Source organism: Oratosquilla oratoria, chromosome 3, assembly GCF_046742065.1.
Source record: "Oratosquilla oratoria isolate Oo_2021 chromosome 3, ASM4674206v1, whole genome shotgun sequence".
NCBI classification, from domain to species: domain Eukaryota; kingdom Metazoa; phylum Arthropoda; class Malacostraca; order Stomatopoda; family Squillidae; genus Oratosquilla; species Oratosquilla oratoria.
Genome location: NC_134779.1, coordinates 86,776,624 through 86,799,688, shown reverse-complemented (window position 1 = coordinate 86,799,688; position 23,065 = coordinate 86,776,624). Strand labels below are relative to the sequence as shown.

At 38.1% G+C, this 23,065-nt stretch overlaps 2 protein-coding genes across 15 annotated transcripts in view; one reads left to right on the top strand and one right to left on the bottom strand.

Moving 5' to 3' along the window:
- Positions 1-23,065, bottom strand: part of LOC143024176 (uncharacterized) — a 229,835-nt gene that overhangs the window by 47,701 nt on the left and 159,069 nt on the right. The window lies entirely within an intron of this gene.
- Positions 1-23,065, top strand: part of Gga (ADP-ribosylation factor-binding protein Gga) — a 251,519-nt gene that overhangs the window by 208,328 nt on the left and 20,126 nt on the right. For 6 of the 13 annotated variants that reach the window (XM_076182998.1, XM_076182993.1, XM_076183002.1 and 3 more), the window contains 2 exons: positions 17,628-17,738; positions 19,271-19,334. The exons of 1 other annotated variant lie outside the window; for it this stretch is intronic. In XM_076182998.1, coding sequence (XP_076039113.1) covers positions 17,628-17,738; positions 19,271-19,334 — 175 coding nt within the window. Of the gene's footprint in view, positions 1-17,627; positions 17,739-18,491; positions 19,238-19,270; positions 19,410-23,065 lie in introns of those variants that run through there. 6 more of the 13 variants (XM_076182995.1, XM_076183000.1, XR_012966271.1 and 3 more) reach the window with 5 other exon arrangements.

Genomic DNA, 23,065 nt, shown 5'->3' with positions numbered 1-23,065 from the left:
TTGTTGTTTATAATCTACATTGAGTTTGGAGGCATAGAGACAAATGAAGTTGTGGTTTCTGGTCTTTACTCTCTTCGTCTAAACTATGCTATAACCATTAGCTATAACAATTTCTTATCTACTATTTACATCTTACTCTTATTGCTACAATGGACACTCAGTATTTATGCATGGATGAATTATTTACAAAAGGGAAGACATAAAAAGATTATATTTGATGAATGCTGATTTTGCAGTTTGGCAATGTGTGACCAGGTGTCCAGTTGCTCAGCCCAGATGTCCGCTGTGAGGTCAGATGTGGTTGGCCCATATAACTACAGTGAGGTCAAAGACAATGGGGGGGTCCCTTAGGAGTTCTCTGAAGACATTGGATGTTCCATCCTGCACTATATACTTCCATGCACACATGTGCATGCTAGACATCTAAAGGATTGAATAGTACCTCCAGTCTTGCAGCAGATGCTCAGCTCAGCTACCACTCACTCAGGGCCTTAGCTAGGAATTAAATTTTGGGGGCTAATCATGATTTTGGGGGGCTGCCACTGTACTGTGCCTACACAAACATATATATATATATATATATATATATATATATATATATATATATATATATATATATATGTGTGTATATATATATATATATATATATATATATTTCACTTTTATTTTTAGGAGATATGCCCCGTGGGGCTACAGGGAGAAGGATGCCTAGTCCCACTCCCCGTCCCTTTCTTCTCACCTCTTACGATCCAAGTGGGATACTTGGTGGCAGTATTCTTTTCCCCCACCACAGGGAGGGGAGGGGTGTGGAGTGTATTTAGGGATGAAATGGGTGGGAGTGTTTTTATGCCTTTCCCTTTTTGGCTACCTCCCTTGAAAGGGGGAAAAAGCCTTGGTATATGTATGTATGTATATATATATATATATATATATATATATATATATATATATATATATATATATATATATATATATATATATATATATATATATATATATATATATAAAATGTATATATATATATAATATATATATATCTATTCACTATTAACCCACTATCGGAGAAAAAATGACGGTAGTACAGGGAAACTGTATATTTTGACTACCATATTTTCCGGCTTAAAATGCGCATCGGGTTATAATGCGCACCCATGCACTTCATTATCTCAGTACACAGATAGCGTGCACCGACGTATAACGCGCATGCCCGATCGCCATCTAGCGAGAGAATCGAGAACCAAGAAAAAGTCGGAACTACATATACCGGTATATGACTCATGTTGTGCGTTGGTCCCTTATTACTTTGTAGCTTAAATAGTTTGTAGGAAAAATGATCTAAAAAAAGTTTATTGAAAGTAAAATAAACAGAAAAATTTCGGGATTTTTACAGAAAATGTTCATTTTATATCTTGAGGAAATAATTCGTCTTTACAATTTTTTTATTTAATACTGAAACAAACTACAGACGACAGTGGTGAAATAGGACAGTCTCTCATCGAGGTGACGTTTAGTTAATATAACTCCCGAAAGAGGGTGTTGTAGTCAGGTGTTTGACACGAGTTTATGAACGGCCGCAACGGAATTTGTACCATACCTAAAGTGAAGCAACAAAGCCAACACAAAAATTCAAACTAGGATGCTGTGAACATGGGCAAATATCATGAATATTGATCATGTTTCATGGTGTTTAGGCCTATTTAAACATGAAAAATAAGATTCGATAGATACCTACCTATACCAAATATTTATATACGGTAGCCCATGCTGGCGTATTCTTTCATATCACCATGGCTGTTCTTCTTGTTCTCATGGAATGTCATGGAGAAGTGTGCCGTCCCGACTTTGTGATGGCCAACATCGTCACGTTGTTGTGAAAAAAATTACACACACAGCCGTAGAATTTTTATCGTAGGCCGTAGATAATGCGCACCACCGGATAACGCGCACCCCCCATTTTTAGGCCCTTCCAACGGAAAAAAGTCGCGCACTATACGCCGGAAAATACGGTACTATCTGTAGTCCTCTTCTGCTGAAGAGGACTACAGATAGTAGTCGAAATATACAGTTTCCCTGTACTTCCGTCATTTTTTCTCCGATAGTGGGTTAATAGTGAACTTTTACATATGTGTTATAACATACCAATTTCCAATATATATATATTTATGTGTATATATATATATATATATATATATATATATATATATATTTATATATATGTATATATATATATATATTATAAAATGTATATATATATGTATATATATATGTATATAATGTATATATATATGTATATATATACAGGTAGTCGTCGACTTACGACCGAGTTCGGTTCCGACAGACAGGTCGTAAGTCGATCTGGACGCAAGTCGGTCTATATATATATATATACAGTATATATTACCCTTTATATTATACAGTCGTACCTCGGTACTCGACCGCCTCTATACTCGACCAAATCGGTGCTCGACCAAAAACTTTGAGTAGAAAATGCATCGGACCTCGAACAGATTTTCGGTACTCGACTAGCTCGAACAGCGGGTAAGCGTCAGTTCGACTCAGACCGCCAGCGGAGTAAGACGTACACAGTTTGTTCGAGTATTTCTTCCCAGATTTAAATTTTTTCGTGTTGCTCTAGCCCTTAATAATGGGTCCAAAGAAAGACAGTGATAAGGGGAAAATTGGTTTCGGTGTTCGAACAAATCGGTGCTCGACCACCACCTCAGAACGGATTATGGTCGAGTACCGAGGTACGACTGTATATATATTGTATATTTAGCATACTGAAATAATCTTAGCATCTTTGAACTATGTTGTATAGTATTTTTAACTTTTTTATAATTTCATCTGATTTTCTTTGGGAAACGTAGCCTAGGCCTAAGCATATTGAAAAAAACCTATCATCTTTGACCTATGATATTTAATACTGTATTTGTTAACCTTTATATTATTTTACAATCAGACTTTCTTTAGGAAACGTATGCATACTGAATAAAATCTTATTATCTTTGAGCTACGTTGTTTAGTATTCATTAACTTTTTATCATTTTCGTTAGGAAACGTAGCCTAGGCCTATGCATACTGAATAAAGTCCTGTCATCTTTGACCTACAAATCCTTTTTTGTTGGTTACATTAAAATCATTGTAAAGCAAAATTAGGAAAAAAAAATATTTCGAAACACATTCTTTTCGTTTACGTACTGTACCGAAAATATTGTTATCGACAACAGACTAGGCATAAACAAAGTTTACTGTTACATTTTATTAATCGCAAAACATAAAAATACAAAATGCTGTACCGAACATTTTGTCATCGACAACAGACTAGGCATAAAAAAGTACTGTTACATTTTATTAATTGCAAAACATAAAAATACAAAATGTATGGCAAAATTAGGAATGTTTTTTATTTCAACAAAACACATTCTTTTCGTTTAAGTACTGTTCTGAACATATTGTAATCGGCAACAAACTAGCCTAGGCATAAAAAGTTTGTTATATTTTATTAATTGCAAAACATACAAAAATGCAATGCAAAATTAGGAAACATTTTACTTCAAACAAACAAAATGAAAGAATATTTAGCTGGCTGGGATGCTGACGCTGCCGGCAGCCTGCGAAAACTATCGTATTCGCGTCTCGCAGCGTGCGGAGTAATGTACTGCACTGCTAGGCATAACATTGCAATTCTATTATTATTGCACCATCTCGTGGTCATAAAGTCGATCAGTCGTAAGTCGCATAGGTCGTAAGTCGACGACTACCTGTATATATATATATATATATATATATATACAGGAGTCCCTCAAATAACACGGGGGTTAGGTTCCTGAAATTACCGTGTATGCTGACTTTCCATATTAACCACTTCACTACGGGACTTATATCTCGCGGGCAGCAGCCAATGCCAGCCGTACAACGTGTCGTAATAATACTCTCATCATAAAATATAGTCACCGCTTATATCGATCGTTCTCTCTTTCACCCGCGAGTTTTGAAAACCACAGAGAATGGGATTCAGGGCACATTTGGGAGAATGTAAAAACACAGGGGTGACTACAATAAATATGTATAATCAAGACGCCGATATGGCAGCGTTGCGAATCCACTTGCTCCTCATGACGCCTACGTGTGCGGCACCGTATGGAAGGGGTTAAATACTGAGAACCGTATGTATGTGTATGTGTGCGTGTATGTCCACTAAGGCATTTACTCGCTTCTCTCAATCTACATTCTACCTCCACCCCCACTCCCTTTCCTGCCACATTTGCACCCAAGTATCTAAAACATCCACTTCCTCCCGTCTTTCACCCTTAATGCTCACTTCCAGCCTGCTGTCACTCCCTCCCCTAGTACATCTCATTACCTTACTTTTACCCACATTTATCTTCAGCTTCCTTCTTTCACACACCTTCCCAAACTCTGTCACTGACTTCCTCAATCCCTCCTCTGATCCTGCTACAAGCGCAGTGTCATCAGCAAACAACAACTGGCTCACGTCCCACTTTTCTCCATTTTCTTTAATCATCTCCAATCCCTGACCCACTACCCTTGCATTCACCTCTCGCACCACCCCATCCATGTAAAGATTAAACAGCCAGGGTGACATAACACATCCCTGACAAAGTCCCACCTTTACCTCAAATCATTCACTCTCTCCATTTCTAATCCTAACACAAGCTCTACCACTCGTAAAAACACTTGACTGCTCTTAACAGCTTTCCTCCTATCCCATATATCTGCAGTACCTCCAACAGTGCCTTCCCGTCTACCCTGTTGTAAGCCTTTTCGACATCCATAAAAGCCCAAAAAACATCCTTACCTTTTCCTATAGCTTTCTCACATGTGTGCCTTACCACAAAGATCTGATCTACACAACCCCTACCTGTCCTAAACCCACGATGTTCCTCACCAATTACTTATTCTGTTCTCCTAGTCCTCTCAATCAAGACCCTCCCATAAGCCTTCCCAACTACACTCAACAAGCTGATCCCTCTGAAACTACTACACTCACACTTGTCCCTCTTTCCTTTGTAAAGTGGAACTATACAGGCACTACTCTGGTCCTCCGGCACTCTACCCTCTTGTAAACAAACATTAAATAACCTCACCAGCCAGTCCACCATAACTGTACTTCCTTTCTTCAGACATTCTGCATGGCATCCATCCAACCCAGGTGCCTTACCTGCTCTCATCATCTTAACAGCTGCTTTCATTTCATCTTTCCCTATTTCTCCTCCATTTTCCTCACTCATCACTCATTTTCTTAGCACTTTCCCACTGCAACTACCTTTCCCTCCCTATCCTCCTTCACATTTAGCAACTCCCTAAAATACTCTGCCCACCTTCCTCTCACTGCCTTCTCTTCCATTATCATCTCTCCATCTGCACCTTTTACCTTTTCCTCTCTACTTGATTCACCTCCTCTTTCTCTTTTAATTTCCTTCCAAAACATCTTTTCTATTACTTACAAAATTTTCTGTCATATTCTTATCCCATTTCACATCTGCTCTCCTCTTTGCTTCCTTTATCTTATGCTTAACTTCCCTTCTCTTTACTTTGTACCTCTCATACGATTCCTTGTCCTAATTTGTAGCCAATCTATGAATGCCTGCTTCTTCTCTTCTACACCCTTCTTTGCTTCCTCATCCCACCACTCACTACCCTTCCTTCTATTTCCTCCCACCCTCCTTGTTCAACACACCATCTTTGCACACCTTATGACTCCCTCCTTGAACCATCCCCATTCCTCCTCCACTCCTAGTTCTACTCTATCCTTTACTCCCTCCCACTCCTCTCTCAGCTTCTTCTTATACTCATTCTCCTTTTTTCTCTCATTTAAGCAGTTCACTCTAAGTATCTCCCTACCTTCTACCTTTTTCCTCTTTCTCCACCTATTCTCCACTCTCATTTTACCTTCCACCAGATAAGGATCTAATATTCCCCCACTCTCTCCCCTTAGAACATGTACATCCTTAACTCTTCCTACCATACTCCTGGTCACCACTATATAGTCCATTAATGCTCTTTCTGCCACCCTTCCATCCACCACCCTCTTCCATGTGTACTTATGGTTGACTTTCTTCTTAAACACTGTATTTGCTATCATCAACTCTCTTTCAAGAAACATCTCCACCATCAATTCTCCACTACGATTTTTACCTGGAACTCCATACTTCCCAATCACTCCATCTATTGGTTCATTTCCTACCCTAGCATTAAGGTCTCCCAATACAACTACACTGACATTTCTCCCTAATCCCTCTATGCATTCATTTATATCTACCCAAAAAGCCTCCCTTTCCTCTATGCTCTTCTCACTACCAGGCCCATACGCACTTACAAAAACCCATATCTCCCTTCCCAGCTTCACCTTCATCCACATCAACCTTGATGAAATTTCCTTCCACTCCACTACATGCTTACTTATCTCTTCACTTACTAGTATAACCACCCCTTCTCTCCCTCTGTGTGTGTGTGTGCGTGTATGTGGTGTATGTGGCGTATGTTGTTTGTGCGTATATACATGTGTGTGTATGTGGCATATATACATATGTGTGTGTATGTGGCGTATACACGTGTGTGTGTGTATGTGGTGTATGTATATGTGTGTATGTGGTGTATGTGTGTGTGGCGTGTGTGTGTATGTGGCGTATGTATGTGTGTGTGGCGTGTATTTACCTAGTTGTATTTACCTAGTTGTATATTACGGGAAGGGGAGCTATGCTCGTGGGGTCCCGTCTTCATTTCTCATTTTATCTAAACAATTTTTAAATTCATGTATGGTTTTTGCACACACCACTTTCTCATCTAACTTGTTCCAACTGTCTATTACTCTGTGTGGAAAGCTGTTCTTTTTCAAATCTCTTCTATAGCTGTCTTTTTTTATTCTCTTTCCGTGTCCTCTTGTATTTCTGTCATCCCATTTTATCAGATTCTCTCTATCAGTAATTTCTATGCCTTTCATGATTCTGTAAATAGCTATCAAATCTCCTCTCTTCTTTGCTCTAGTGTCTGTAGTTCAAGTTTTTGTAGTCTCTCTTCATATGATAGTTTTGAGAGTGTTGGTGCCAGTTTTGTAATTGCTCTTTGTATTCTTTCAAGTTTTTTTATACATTTTTTTGTACTTGGTGACCATATTGTTGCTGCATATTCTATTGTGTGTGTGTGCGTGCATGCGTGTATGTGCCTGTGTTCACATGTACAAGTAAGCATGTACATGCGTGTGTCTGTGTTCACATGTACAAGTAAGCATGTACGTGCGTGTGTCTGTGTTCGTATTTGTGTTTACACGCACGTGCATTCACAACATACACTGGTTGTCTACGTGTGCGTGTCTACACGTGTGTAAGCGTGTATATGTCTGTTTTTGATCTCCCAAACCACCACAGCCAGTAACAACAAGAACCTCATAAGAGAAATTAAGACACGACAAGCGCAGTCATTATCAGACTTATTAGTTGTGTTCCAAACGAAAGAAACATTACACTTCAACAGGTTAGGGCGGTAAAATTTCACGATAGCACGGCTTATGTGGTGGAAGCGACAAGCTAAAGCTTGTTGGCTACCCCCCTACCACCCCTACTCCCCCTCTCCTCCCCTCCCTCCCTCCTGCATCAGTACCCGGAAGTTGACACATAACCGCAGGCAGCCACCCACAGCTATCCCCTCGCCCCACACCCTTGTTTGAGCAGTTCCCAGTGTACATAATGACCGCGTTATATGAGGATCGACTGTATATGGTAAAATAGAAAGCAGTCACTACAAATGTTTGCGATGTTGCCGCGTGTGTGCGTATGCGTGCCCGACTCGGCGCGAATTTTAAAACAGTTCTCTACATTTGAGATGGTTTTGAAATCAAATCCGTGCTATTAGAATCCGCGTTATTTGAGGGTCTCCTGTACCTCAGTGGCCCTACTTGTAAGGGGGATCTGATGGTATCCCTTCATCAAATCTAATTTTGATAAATAATTTGTAGCAGTGACCTCCACAATGAAGTCATCAATTCTGGGGAGAGGGTAAGGATCCTCTTTAGTGACTGCATTGACTTTCCTATAATCAACACATAATCTCCACTCACCTCCAGATTTTGGTACCAGCATAGCCGGTGAGGCCCAGGTACTAGTATTTACCTAGTTGTATTTTACGGGATGAGAGCTATGCTAATAGTGACCCGTTCTCGTATCTCTCCGCATCCAGTTTATTCTTAAAATCATGTATAGTTTTGGCACTCACTGTTTCTCCATTTAGTTTGTTCCAGACATCAATCACTCTATGTGGGAAACTATTCTTTTTCAGGTCTCTTCTGTAACTGTTCTTCTTTAGTTTCTTTTCGTGTCCTCTTGTTTCTCTTCTGTCCCACTTTAATAAGTCATCTCTATCAAGAATTTCCATCCTTTTCATCATTCTGTCAATGGTCAACAAATCACCTCTTTCTCTTCTCTGTTCCAGTATTGGAACATCATTTAGAAAGTAACCGTTTGATAAATGATAGCCAGCATGGTTTCAGACGGAAACGTTTTTGCGTGACTAACTTACTCGAATTCTACAACACAGTTATCTCGAATTATGACAAAAGAAACAATATAGATTTAGTATATCTAGACTTTGCAAAAGCTTTTGATACCGTCCCACACGAAAGACTACTTACTAAATTAGCTTTGCATGGAATAAGTGGTAGCCTATTAGGTTGGACTAGTAATTGGTTGAAGGGTCGAAAACAGAGAGTTGTTTTAAATGGAAAAACTTCTGGATGGAAAAGTGTTGCAAGTGGAGTTCCTCAGGGTTCCGTTCTTGGGCCACTTCTATTCATAGTATATATAAATGATATAGACCATGGACTAAAATCTACTGTTTCCAAATTTGCTGATGATACAAAACTGTGCGGAGTGGCAAATGATCACTCAAACCAATTAGATATTCAAGAAGATTTAGATCAATTACAGCAATGGTCTGAAAAGTGGCTAATGAAATTTAACACAAGTAAATGCAAGGTAATGCACATAGGTAAAAATAACAGTAAGTACGATTACAAGTTATTTGGAAATTCGTTAACAAAAGTGGATAGTGAAAAAGATCTCGGCGTAATTATCAGTAACGACCTCAAATCATCCAAGCAGTGTATTTCAGCCTCTGAGAAAGCAAATAAGATTCTGGGATTGATTGCGCGATCTTTTGATTTCAAAAGTCCATCACTCATTAACAAGCTATATAAATCGTTAGTTCGTCCACATTTGGAATATGCTGTTTCCGTATGGTCACCGAATCTCATTAAAGACATTGACAGATTGGAAAGAGTACAACGGCGAGCCACAAAACTGATTCCAAATATCAAAAATAAATCATACGAAAATCGATTTAAGCACATGAATCTGTTTTCCCTAAAAAAGTGTAGACTCAGAGGTGACTTGATACAGGTCTTTAAGATTTTAAAGGGAATTGACAACATCAAAAGTGACCAAATTTTCACATTGAATGAGAATCAGACAAGAAACAATGGTCTCAAACTGTCCGGAAATAGATTCAATTTGGAAGTAGGTAGAAACAACTTTGCCAACCGTGTAGTTAATGAATGGAATAAACTTCCTGCACAGGTAGTGCAATGTAGTTCAGTTCGAAGCTTTAAGAATCATTTAGATAAATACCTAAGTAAGATGCTGTAATGATTATAATTTATGTTATATTATTTGTTTTTGTTTTGTTATAATTTGTCTGTCTGATTTTCATTTATTATTAGTTATATGTCAATTTATAATCATTTACTATTTACCTGTTTGTTTGTTATTCAACTATACCTATGCATTTATTTATGTATTTTATTTGTTGTTTTTACATTATTATAGTTTTAATTTATTATTAATATGATTTTTTTTTCTTCTTTTTTTTTCCATCCGACCTAGATATGGATCAAAAGGTCTCCTGTCGGCATGCTCCGCCTTTGTAATCCTTTGTAATCCTTTGTAATCCTTTGTAAAGCACAAGGTAAAGGAGGCAAAGAGGAGAGCAGATGTGAAATGGGGTAAGAGTATGACAGAAAAATTTGAAAGTAATAAAAAGATGTTTTGGAAAGAAATTAAGAGAGGAAGAGGAGGCAAATCAAGTAGAGAAGAAAAGGTAAAAGGTGCAGATGGAGAGATGATAATGGAAGAGAAGCCAGTAAGGGGAAGATGGGCAGAGTATTTTAGGGAGTTGCTAAATGTGAAGGAGGATAGGGAGGGAAAGATAGTTGCAGTGGGAAGTGCTAAGAAAATGAGAGTGATGAGTGAGGAAAATCGAGGAGAAATAAGGAAGGATGAAGTGAAAGCAGTTGTTAAGATGATGAAAGCAGGTAAGACACCTGGTCTGGATGGATGCTATGTAGAATGTCTAAAAAAAAAAGGAGGTACAGTGATGGTGGACTGGCTGGTGAGGTTATTTAATGTTTGCTGGAGAGAGGGTAGAGTGCTGGAGAACTGGAGGAGTGCCTGTATAGTTCCACTTTACAAGGGAAAAGGGGACAAGTGTGAATGTAGTAGTTTCAGAGGGATTAGCTTGTTAGTGTAGTAGAGAAGGCTAATGGGAGGATCTTGATTGAGAGGATTAGGAGAGGAACAGAGGGAGTGATTGGTGAGGAACAGTGTGGATTTAGGACAGGTAGGGGTTGTGTAGATCAAATCTTTGTGGTAAGACAGATATGTGAGAAAGCTATAGGAAAAGGTAAGGATGTTTTTTGGACTTTTATGGATCTGGAAAAGGCTTACAACAGAGTAGACAGGAAGGCACTGTGGGAGGTTTTGTGGATATACAGGATAGGAAGAAAGCTTCTAGGAGCTGTCAAGAGTTTTTATGAGAGTAGTAGAGCTTGTGTCAGGATCAGAAATGGAGAGAGTGAGTGGTTCGAGGTAAAGGTGGGACTTCATCAGGGATGTGTTATGTCACCCTGGCTGTTCAACTTATACATGGATGAGGTGGTGCGAGAGGTAAATGCAAGGGTAGTGGGTCAGGATTGGAGATAGTTAAAGAAAATGGAGAAAAGTGGGAGGTGAGCCAGCTGTTGTTTGCAGATGACACTGCACTTGTAGCAGGATCAGAGGAGGGATTGAGGAAGTTGGTGACAGAGTTTGGGAGAGTGTGTGAAAGAAGAAAGCTGAAAATAAATGTGGGTAAAATCAGGGCTGTGTAGTCGGAGTCGGAAGCAATTATGGTCACTGGAGTCGGAGTCGGAGTCGGTAAAAATATACCATCTACGACTCCAGTTATATTTACATTTTATAATGCCTTCGTTTAGTCTGTAGAGTTTTGCAGTGCACACTCCTTTTAAGTAGATTATATAAAATAAAAAATAGAAAAAATTATGAAATGTAATAAATCTCATCGTCTTATCTTCATGGTCATTCCACTAATCCCCCAAAACGTCCTTGTGCAATGCTGGCTTTCAAATTTATACATAGAGCGATAAACATCCAAAGTATTACTTGAATAAATTAGATAAACACCTCCATTTTACACCTGTTGACACACAGTCACGGGAACTAATATTCCTGTCAAGTTCCATATGTGTCGTTTCCATCACTCCATCAGTTTGGTGGTTTCTCCCACTGCTGTGTTGCCAAACAGTAGGATAATTATGATTTCAACTGTAGACTAACGCAATAATACTATCTCTTCTCTCCTTTCCCCTTCTTTGTCCCCTCTATACTTTTTAACATTGAATTATTGAAATAAGGATATTTAAAGTTTAAAAAAAAAGTTTTACATTTCAAACATGTTCAGCTGTATCTTGTATTGTACTCGTATCGATAAGATCAGTTCCAGAACCAGAGTAATGTCCATCACAGTAATTGCATAGCAGTACCAGTATGTAGTTAAATCAAGAGGTACATTATAGAATCTTTATTTTACTGAATTTTCTTCAATATCCTTTCAAAAAATCTCTACTTCAGTAATAAAGTATTAATGAAGAGGTCAAACGTAGGAAAGCCACACTATAACATATATCTTTATTCTTTGATATAAACTAGTTATAATGATATAAGTCTACTCAAGATTGGAGCGTATGTGTGTTGTATAGGCTTTATGAAATATGTAGGCCATAACCAGTTAATTACACGAGGAGTCGGAGTCGGTGGTGCCAAAAATAGAGTAGTCAGAGTCGGTGGTGCCAAAAATAGAGGAGTCGGAGGTTTTGTGTTCCAACTCCACAGCCCTGGGTAAAAGTAAGGTGATGAGATGTACAAGGGATGAAAGTGGCAGCAGACTGGAAGTGAGCATTAAGGCAGAGCGACTGGAGGAAGTGGATAGTTTTAGATACTTGGGTGCAAATGTGACAGGAAAGGGAAGAGTGGAGGTGGAGGTAGAATGTAGATTGAGAGAAGTGAGTAAATGCCTTGGTGAATTAAAAAGTGTAATGAGGAATAGACATTTGGGAATGGATGCTAAGAGGAGACTGTATGAAGGAGTGATTGTGCCAACAGCATTGTATTGGGCAGAAACATGGAACATAAGAGAGGAGTTTGAATGTGTTTGAGATGAGGTGTCTGAGAAGTATGGTGGGGGTTACTAGGCAGGATAGAGTGAGAAATGAGGAGGTGAGGAGGAGAACAGGAGTGGTAAGGGAGTTGAGAGATAGGATTGATGAAAGATTATCAGGATGGTTTGGACACATGGAAAGAATGAGTAAAGAAAGACTAGTAAAAGAGGTATGGAAGGCAGATGTGGAGGGAGTGAACATGAGGGGGCGTCCTAGGATGAGATGGAGGGATGGAGTGAAGGGGGCTTTGGGGAAGAGGGGAATGTCTGTTGAGGAAGGACGGGAGAGGACAGAAGACAGGGGTGAATGGAGAATGGTTGTATATGGATGATGTGTGATGCATGAGGTGGAATGGGTGGGGGAGATGGGGGGGTTAGGTAGTATGTGTAAGAAAAATTTGAGCCCGAAGGGATTTCTCCCTGTCTTCTCTTTCTCTGCATGGGGGGACGGAGAGGGGGGTTCGTCGATTTATTGAAGCAGCCTTGCTGTGGATGTGATGTGTCTTGCAACACTGCCTCTGACCCAGGGCAGTGGACAAGGTGCAGGGATGACCCATCATCCAGGAGGTGCTAAAATAAGAGGGAGGGTGGAGGGGAGTGGAGTGTATTTAGGGATGGAATGGGTGGGAGTGGTGTTATGCCTTTTTCTTTTTGGCTACCTCCCTTGTAAGGGGAAAAGCCTTGGTATATGTATGTATGTAGTACTTGATCTTCCACTTCTAAATCCAAATTGGTTGGGGTTTAATATTTTGTTCTTTTCCAAGTGTATAGTCCATTTGTTTTTAATAAGTCTTTCGCATATTTTAGCAATTGTGCTTGTCAGGGATACTGGTATATAATTTGTTGGATTTTCTTTGTCTCCTCCCTTATATATTGGTACAATATTAGCATTCTTCCAGTGTTGTGGTACTTTCCCTTCTTTGAGTGAGAAGTCAATTACCTTGTGTATTTTGTCTGTGAGTTCGTCTGTGCATTTTTTAGTATCCAGTTTGCTATTCCCTCTGGACCATGTGACTTTCTGACTTCGAGTTTCTTTATTTGGTCCCTATTTCTTTCTGTGTCACCATTATTTCTTCCATTTTGGGGGATCCTTCCTGGTGACTATCATCCCACAATTGTGAGCTTTCAATTGTAAAAACAGACTTAAAGTGTCTAGTCATTATTTGGGCAATTTCTACATCTGTGTATTCTTGATTTCCTTCACGCAGTTTTATTATTTCGTGTTTGTCTTTTAGTTTGTCATTTACATATCTGTAGAACAGTTTAGGTTGATCTTCGCATTTTGCTGTTATATCTTTTTCATAGTTTCTTTTTTCTTATGTCTACATATTCATTTCTCAGTTTAATGTATATTTGCCATTTAGTCTCTTTTTTATACCTTTTCCATCTTTTCCAAGCTTTGTCTCTTTTGTCTTTAGCATTGCTACACTTTTTATTATACGAGCACTTTATGTACTCCTTTTTCTTAGGCACATATTTGTCTGTTCCCTCCTCATAAATTTCTTTGTGAATGTTCCATTTCTCTTCTGTCTTTGTTTCATCATTTGCAGATTTTTCCCAACAGGCATTTTGGAAAAATTTCTTAAGTTTTACAAAATCAGTTTTGTTGTACTATATTTGTCCGGTGTCATGTCTTTGCTGATCATCACTCTAAGGTCTTTTTCCAAGTTTACTTTTTTTACCTCTTCTTCTCTCAATATTCTGTTTTTACTTTTTCCAAATTCCATTATACTACATTTCTTGATATTGAATTTCATTTCCCACTTTTGAGTCCATTTCCAGATCTTGTCCAAGTCTTGTTGTAATGAGTTGCAATCCTCCTCTGTTTTTACTTTCTTTAGTATTTTTGCGTTTGCAAAGAAATTCATATAACACTACTCCTTCATCCATGTCATTTATGTATATGGCAAACATGATTGTGGCCAGTACTGATCCCTGCAGAACAGCACTTATTTCTTCCCAATTTGAGAATTTATTTGCAAATTACTATTATTTTCCTCCCAGTCAGGAAGTCTTTTATCCATTCCAATAATTTTCCTCTGATGCCACCTTTCGACTCTATTTTACTTATTAGTTTCTTGTGTGGTATCTTATCAAATGCCTTTTGTAGGTCCAGAAAGGCACAGTCTGCCCAACCATCTCTTGTATTATATCTATTAATCTCAAGTAGAAACAGATCAAGTTTGTTGTACATGATCTTCCTTGTCTGAATCCAAATTGATTTGGATTCGGTATAGTTTTTTCTTCTAGATGTTTAACCCATCTATTTTTGATGACCTTTTCACAAATTTTTGCTACTGTGCTTGTCAGGGAGACCGGTCTGTAATTTGATGGATCTTCCTTGTTTCCTCCCTTATAAATCGGTACAATGTTTGCATTCTTCCAGTCCTATGGCACCTTTCCTTCTTGAAGTGAGAATTTAATTATATTGTATATTTTATCTGTTAATTCCTCCATGCATTCTTTCAATATCCAGTTTGCAATTCCGTCTGGACCATGTGATTTTCTGACTTCAAGAGTTTTGATTTGGTCACTGATTTCCTTTTGTGTTACAATTATTTCTTTCATTGAGGGGAAAATCTCTGTTTCTTCACAGGTGAGTTTTCTATTGTGAATACTGATTTGAAGTGGTTGTTCATAATTTCAGCCATTTCCAGTTCTTCTGTATATTCATATTTACCTTGGCCCAGCTTTTCTATCTCTTGTTTATTCTTCAGTTTGCCATTTACATACCTGGAAAGTAGTTTGGGTTCTTCCTTGCATTTTTTTTTTTTTTTTTTTTTTTTTTTTTTTTTCTTTTTTTTTCTTTTCATCTCTGCATATTTTTACATACTTCTTAGTTTGATGTACATTAGCCATTTGCTTGTTTTCTTGTCTCTTTTCCATTTCTTCCAAGTTTTGTCTCTTATCCTTAGCCTCACTACATTTTTTGTTGTACCAGTTTTTCATGTATGTTCTTTTATTTTTTTTGTTGTGGTTATTTATTCACTCCCTCATAAATTTCTTTCAGTATATTCCAATTCTCTTCCATCCCTCTTTCTTCATTTAGGAATTTTACCCAGTTCACGTTGTGAAAGAATTTTTTGAGTTTCTCAAAATTTGTTTTGTTGTGCAGTAGTCTTCCTATTCTATGTTTATCATTTCTGCTTTGATCCATTTGCTCTTTCAACTCAAATTCTATTAGTACATGGTCACTCTTCCCTATTGGAGTTTTGTAATCAATTTTGTTAACAATTTCAGGCTCTGTCGAATTAAATCCAGCCTTGATGATTCTTCACTACCTGTGTATCTGGTATTTTCCCTTATCCACTGAGTCATTGTGTATTCGATGGTCATGTCGAGCAGGATGTTGCCCCAGAGTTCCTCTCCACCCTTCACTGTCATTTCCTCCCAACATATTTCTTTTGAATTAAAGTCACCCATAATTACTATATTTCCTCTGTCCTTCAGTATATTAGTTAATTCGTATTTTGTATCTTCAAATATGTTGGAATGTTCACTATCTGTCCAGGACTGTGTTTTTGGGGGCACATACACCACTACAAATTTTCTACTCTTCATATACAGTCGAACCTCGAAAGCCCGGACTAATTGGGGGAAAGGGCAGTCCGGTCATGCCAAAAGTCCGGTAATCGAAAATGTCGCCCTGACACCTGTAGATTTTCGTAGCGGTATACGTATAGGTAATATATGATATGGCATAGAAACACACAAGAATAATACTCTAACACTGTAATAATAACAATACTGTAATAATAATACTATAATACTAATGATTCTGTAATAACTGTAATACAGGCATGTTAATGTACTGTACATACAGTGTACTGTACTGTATTTTTTATTACGTACACTAAATATCGGAAGGTATGCACGCGGGACAGTGGTGGCAGCCAGGGTTGCCACATTTTCTACACTGCCGTGTAGAATGGGAGTGTTGCCATACCGGGGCATACATTTTTCTCGAGCATGTGCAGACTTTCATAGCAAGATATATACTTGGCAAGGCCCCCATGCCCTAACATATTCAGTAAGATATATATTTTTTATTATTATTATTGCAAAAAGAAAGAAACTGTGTAGAATTTTTTTCTACACTGTAAAAACGTATCTTTTGGGGTATACTATTTTATATGTAACACAATTACCAATAAAAGTCATATTTTGATGTACCATGTATTATTTGATAACTAGTGCTATGATTTTTAAACAAAAGTTTAAGTTTTTTAATGTTTTTAACAGCCAGCTGATATGTAGAAAAAAATTCCTCATATCCTTGTGCAGTTGCCACATGCCACTATTTTACTACGTTTTGGTACAAAATTCCATGAAGCGGCAGCCCCGGTGCTAAAAGAAAGCTGAAACTTTAGTGTATAATTTTTTTCTATACCGTAAAAACGTATATCTTTTGGGGTATAATATTTTATAAGTAACACAATTACCAATAAAAGTCATATTTTGATGTACCATTTATTATTTGATAACTAGTTCTATGATTTTTAAACAAAAGTTTGAGTTTTTGAATGTTTTTAACAGCCCGCTATGTAGAAAAAATTTCCTCATGTCCTTGTGCAGTTGCCACATGCCGCTATTTTACTACGTTTTGGTACAAAATTCTGCAAAATGGCAGCCCTGGTGGCGGCTTGGCTGGGCCGGGTTTGAGTATACGTGTACGGCCATCGCTGCCACCTACCAGACAAATAGGAAACGTTGCTTGAAAAGTCCGCCCTTTGTTCATTTCAACCGGTCATGCGAGGGTCCGGGCTTTCGAGGTTCGACTGTATTTGCTTTCAGTTTGTATTGTAATTAATTTTACATTATTTTCTCCTTCAGTTATTTTTGTTACATTTAAATCTTTATTAGTGTGTATGTGTGTGTGTACACCTAGGTCTCTTAATCCAATACCTACCAGCTGCCATTTGTGGAGATGTTTGGGCCCAGGACATAAACCCACTTTGGAATTGGCCCAGGACTTAAAGCAACAATTCCCAAAGTGGGTTTATGTCTTGTACCCAAATGTCTGCACAAGTAGCGGTTGGTGAGTATTGGATTAAGAGACTTAGGTGTATATGATATTTCTTTTTATTCTTTTTCATTTATTTTAACTTTCTTTTTAACATCAGGGTTGTAAAGTGAGGCTCCAAGCACCATCAGGTACTGAGTTAGCAGCCTTCAGTCCATTCTTGCCAGCCCCAGCAGTCACCCAGATTATGCTGATTGCCAACCCTAATATGGTAAGATCACATAGATATGTGTATACATAATTTCTTATGCATAACTATACTGGAGTATTGACATCTGGTAACATGCAGCCAATACATTAGGGATCTTTTTGGGGTGTGCCCCTATGGACTGAAGCCGCACATTTGCCCCATGTCAAAATATCATGATAGTATTAATTATGCTAAGGATAATTCAGTAGTATTTATTCATTCTGCAAGTTTAAATAACTGCATTGATTGGTACAGGGCTACCATTATAGAAGTTTATCTATTGATGAATCAGTCAACCATTTGTAATCCGTTACTTAACAAATGCCTCTGCCAGCTTCATCTGTGAGTTACATGGCTTTGCAAGTCCATTGCATGAGTCACACAACTTTGCCAACCTGTGCCACTTCATCCTTACAAACTTTTCTATCCTGTCTATCCTTATTCTAACATTTCATCTTGGTCATTTATATCCACAATTCCCATTTTGTGGCATTGAGTTGTTTACACAATTACTCCATCTCCCATACCCTTTCTGGCAAACATCCTAACTATATACATTTCTTGGAACCAATTATAAGCAAGTGATATTCCAATACATCATTGGTCATTCCAACTTAGCATCACCCAAAATACTTAAATTATTTAATACATTTAGGTTTCATGCTTGTAAAAATGCATCATCTAGAAGCAGTTATGAAGTTGTCATGGAAATGTGATACAATTAAAAAAGTCATGAAAATTCAGGAAAAATATAAGATACCAACATTGTTTCAGAGATATGATGTTGTATGAGAGGGACCAATAACAGGCACATGTGTGGTAGTCCTGCAAGATGAACAATGAAACTGCCCATTTTCAAAACTCATCAATCCCTTCACCCTATCAGGAGTTGCAGCATTGGGGGCTGGCACTCAATCTTTTATTGGGACCAGATCTCTCTTTATCAACTTCACCTGTATTTCTTACTCTTTTTCACACATGAAGAGCTGACAACTGGCAACTGCTTTTCTCCCTATACCACTTTGAATTGGTGACAGAAATAGTCCCACACTGATACAAAGTTTCTTTTTAGATATATCTGTGGGAGGTTCTAAGTACTATTTCCAGCCATTGTGAGGCTGGAGGTTTTTCACTTAGTGAAACTTTATGCAACAATTGATGTGTAAGGTCTTGAAAATCCTCACTCATACTTAACTTGCAAACTGAAATACTGGATTTATAACTTGTAAAAGAAATTGTTTGAAATACTGTATAGTTAATATTCCTAGAAATTTAGATCAGTTTTGTATGACTCATGGGAGAGGTTAGGATAGGCTCTTGGTCAGTAGTGGACATTGGTTGCTGACTTGAATTGGTTATGCCATACATTATGAGTAAGGAGACTAAAGAGCCCCTTTTTTTATTAATATTTTTCTCCCATTGAGTTGAAACGAGTGTATACTATGATCCATGCCCCTTTTAAGGGGATTGAAGCTTTTATATGAATGTGTTATTTTATGAGTTATGCCTTCCAATAAATCATAATTGTAACTGGATTTTTCTGACTTATGCAGCTGACTGTGACACTGAAAGTAATGCTGAGCTATACCTTGGAGGATGATCTGGTTTCAGAGATGGGTGAGATAGCAGCTCTCCCTTTGTGAACAAGCGCCATGGCTCCGTGTCTCAAGCTTAGGGACATATGGTGGAATTGCAAGTTGTTTGTTGATGTAGTCTTAAAGATTTATACATGGGTGATTCTTGCACTTTTATGATACAGGTTCTGAAAGTTGGTGTATGCAAGTGGCTTTTGCACTACTGTTTTATGGATTTTAAGTTGATTTAATTCTCAGTAACACTGGGTGAAGATGTTAAAATTAGGACTTGTCCAGGGGGCCTTTGTGCAATAGAGAGGAAAGCCTTTCTTCATTTGTCTTTCAAGCCACAAAACTGGTCAGAATAATGGAGTCGCAGTTGATATATATTCTGTTCCATGTTTGTAGGTAGGTAGTTATGGTAATGCATAATGTATGTGTGTGTGTGTGTAAAAAATATATATACAGACGCTCCTTAACTTACGTTTTAGTTACGTTCCGAACGGACGAACGTAAGTTGAAAATGAACGTAAGTTGTTACTGTACTATACATCCGTAAATTCTATTACCGTATCTTATAAAACACCCCTAAATCATTAATTATACACATAACATTGTAAAATAATAACATTAATTTCAAATAAATTAAATTCAAGCAACATAAATTGAGATGGAGGAGGAGGAGGCAAGGCACATTCAGTCTGTTGTTTGTGCCATGTAAACAATGGATGCAGCGTCATGCGTAAGTATCGTTTGAACTACGGAGAGCGCGCTAAACTAAAAAATTCACTAAAAAAATTTTTTTTTGCAATTTTTTTTAGTCAGTTCAAACGTAAAATTGAAAAACAAAACGAATGAACGTTAGTGGAGGAGCGTCTGTATATATATATATATATATATATATAATATATATATATATATATACACGAGAGTTAAAGGAGATATGCTGGAGGAAGTGGATAGCTTTAGGTATTTGGGGTCGCATGTGGCAGGAAAGGGAGGAGTGGAGGTGGAAGTAAATTGTAGATTGAGAGAAGCAAGTAAATGCCTTGGGGGATTAAAAAGTGTCATGAGAAATAGGCATTTGGGAATGGATGCAAAGAGGAGATTATATGAAGGGATGATTGTACTGACAGCACTGTATGGGGCAGAGACTTGGAATTTAAGAGAGGCAGAGAGGAAAAGTTTAAATGTGTTTGAGATGAAATGTCTGAGAAGTATGGTAGGGGTTGCAAAGTTGGATAGAGTGAGAAAAGAGCAGGTGAGGAGAGCTGGGTTGGAAAAGGTAGGGCTGATAAATTGGGATGGTTTGGATACATGGAAAGAATAAGTAAAAAAAAAAAAAAATTAAATAGGTGTGGAAGGAAGAGGTGATGGAGTGGACTAAGGGACAACTGAGGATGAGATGGAGGGATGGGGTGAAAGGGGCATTGAGCAAGGAAGGGAGAAATCAGGAGATAGGGGCGAGTGGAGAATGGCTCTGTATAGATGACACTGTGATGCAAGGGAGCTGATTTGGGGGTGGTTAGGGAGTGGTTATGCGTAAATGATATTTGACACAGCCTGAAGGGATTTCTCCCCATTTTCTCTTTTTTTGCATGAGTGGATGGGGAGGGGGTCCCCAATTAAGTGAGGTTGCCGTGGTGTGGATATACTGTGTCTTGCTGCATTTCTTCTGTAGTGGGCAGGATGCAGGGATGACTTGTCATCCATAAGGAGCTAAGAGGGAGGAAAGGGTGATGGATGGGAGTGGGTATATACCTTTTGACTTGGCCACCTCCCAAGGGAAAAAGTAATTGTGTATGTATATATATATATATATATATAATACACCCACTCCTCGTTTAACGACCTACTCGGTTAACGACAACTCGGAGTAACGACGGGCTTTATGACGTTTAACGTAAATCTCCCGAAGTTATGACGTCGTGTACGATAATTAAGTTGGCTGAGGCAAATTTGTATGATGTTATAAATGAACTTGTACGGTGGATATTAGCTGTGAGGTAAAGTGTTCTGAAGCTTAGGTCTACATTACCATCCTGCAAGCTACAAAAACTACCTGGGGTACAGTGTATACCGGTAGTGGTAAATTTTTAGTTTCGACCATGGGCGCAATATAGCAATAGAAAATTTATTATTAATTTTGTAAATTATAATGTATCAACGTAATATGCAATTTTGTGAGCGGAAATGAAAAAAAAATGCTAAAACAGATTTCGTAAGTAACGAAGTCATGTCGGATGAATGGTACACCATGTTTGTTATGATAGATGCCGATGTCGAAGAAATGAAAGGATGATAAATTAATTCGTCTAACCTAAACTAAACTAACCTAACCTGTGTTTAATAAATCATTACCTGCAAATTAAATGTCATCCGGCTCATCCTCGTTGTCGTCGTCGTGAGAGACGTTGGCAGACAACAAGATGGCGTCCCGAGCCTATGCTACCGACTTCGTTCATTAGCATATTTTCTTGTAGCAAGGTATTTTTTACTTTCATTTCCGCCCACAAAATTGTATATTACGTTGATACATTTTAATTTACAAAATTAATAATTAATTTTCTATTGCTATATTGCGCCCATGGTCGAAACTAAAAATTTACCACTACCGGTATACACTGTACCCCAGGTAGTTTTTGTAGCTTGCAGGATGGTAATATAGACCTAAGCTTCAGAACACTTTACCTCACAGCTAATATCCACCGTACAAGTTCATTTATAACATCATACAAATTTGCCTCAGCCAACTTAATTATCGTACACGACGTCGTAACTTCGGGAGATTTACGTTAAACGACGTCATAAAGCCCGTCGTTACTCCGAGTTGTCGTTAACCGAGTAGGTCGTTAAACGAGGAGTGGGTGTATTATATATATATAAATAGAAAATGAAAGGATGAAAAATGAGGACAAAAATAAAAATGAAGAACTGAAAAAGGAGGTCAAAGAGCAATTACAGGTAGTGACCAGAAAGGTGAAAGAGTCAACCTCTTCACTCCAGGGCACATCGCACGTCTGGCAGCATTAGCTGCCTGATGTGCGATGTTGCGTCATAATAATCGCATTATAAAAAATAAAGTCAGTGCTCAATCGTTCGTTCTCTTTCACCCCTGAATTTTGATAACCATAGAAAATATGATGAAGCCATTTTAGAGAGAATGGAGTTACGTAGGTACGACTACAATAAATATAATCAAGACGCCAACGTCTGCATCATCACGTACCCACTTGCTCCTCATGACACCTACGTTGGCGGCATGAGGAGCAAGTGGGTACTCGATGATGCCGACATCGCCATCTTGATTATATTTATTGTAGTCGTACCTATGTAATTTCCATTCTCTCTAAACTGGCTTCATCAATTTTCTATGGTTATCAAAATACACGGGTGAAAGAGAACGAACGATTGAGCACTGACTTTATTTTTTATAATGCGATTATTATGACGCAACATCGCACATCGGGCAGCTAATGCTGCCATACGTGCGATGTGCCCCGGAGTGAAGAGGCTAAAGAAACAGACCTCATTGAAATAAAAAATCAATGGAAACAAGAACAGGAAAATAAAAAAATATCTTTTAGAGAAATAGTACAAAAGCAGATGGTGGTAAATACAAAAGAAACAGTTATGAAAGTAATTGAAGAAAAGGGAAATAGGTGAGAGATACAGTTGACAAAGGTAAATGCATTGTGGTCCATGGTATCCAGGAAAAACATATGTATAAATAGCAGAGAGAAAAGGAGGAAATAGAAATAGCTAAGGGAAGTT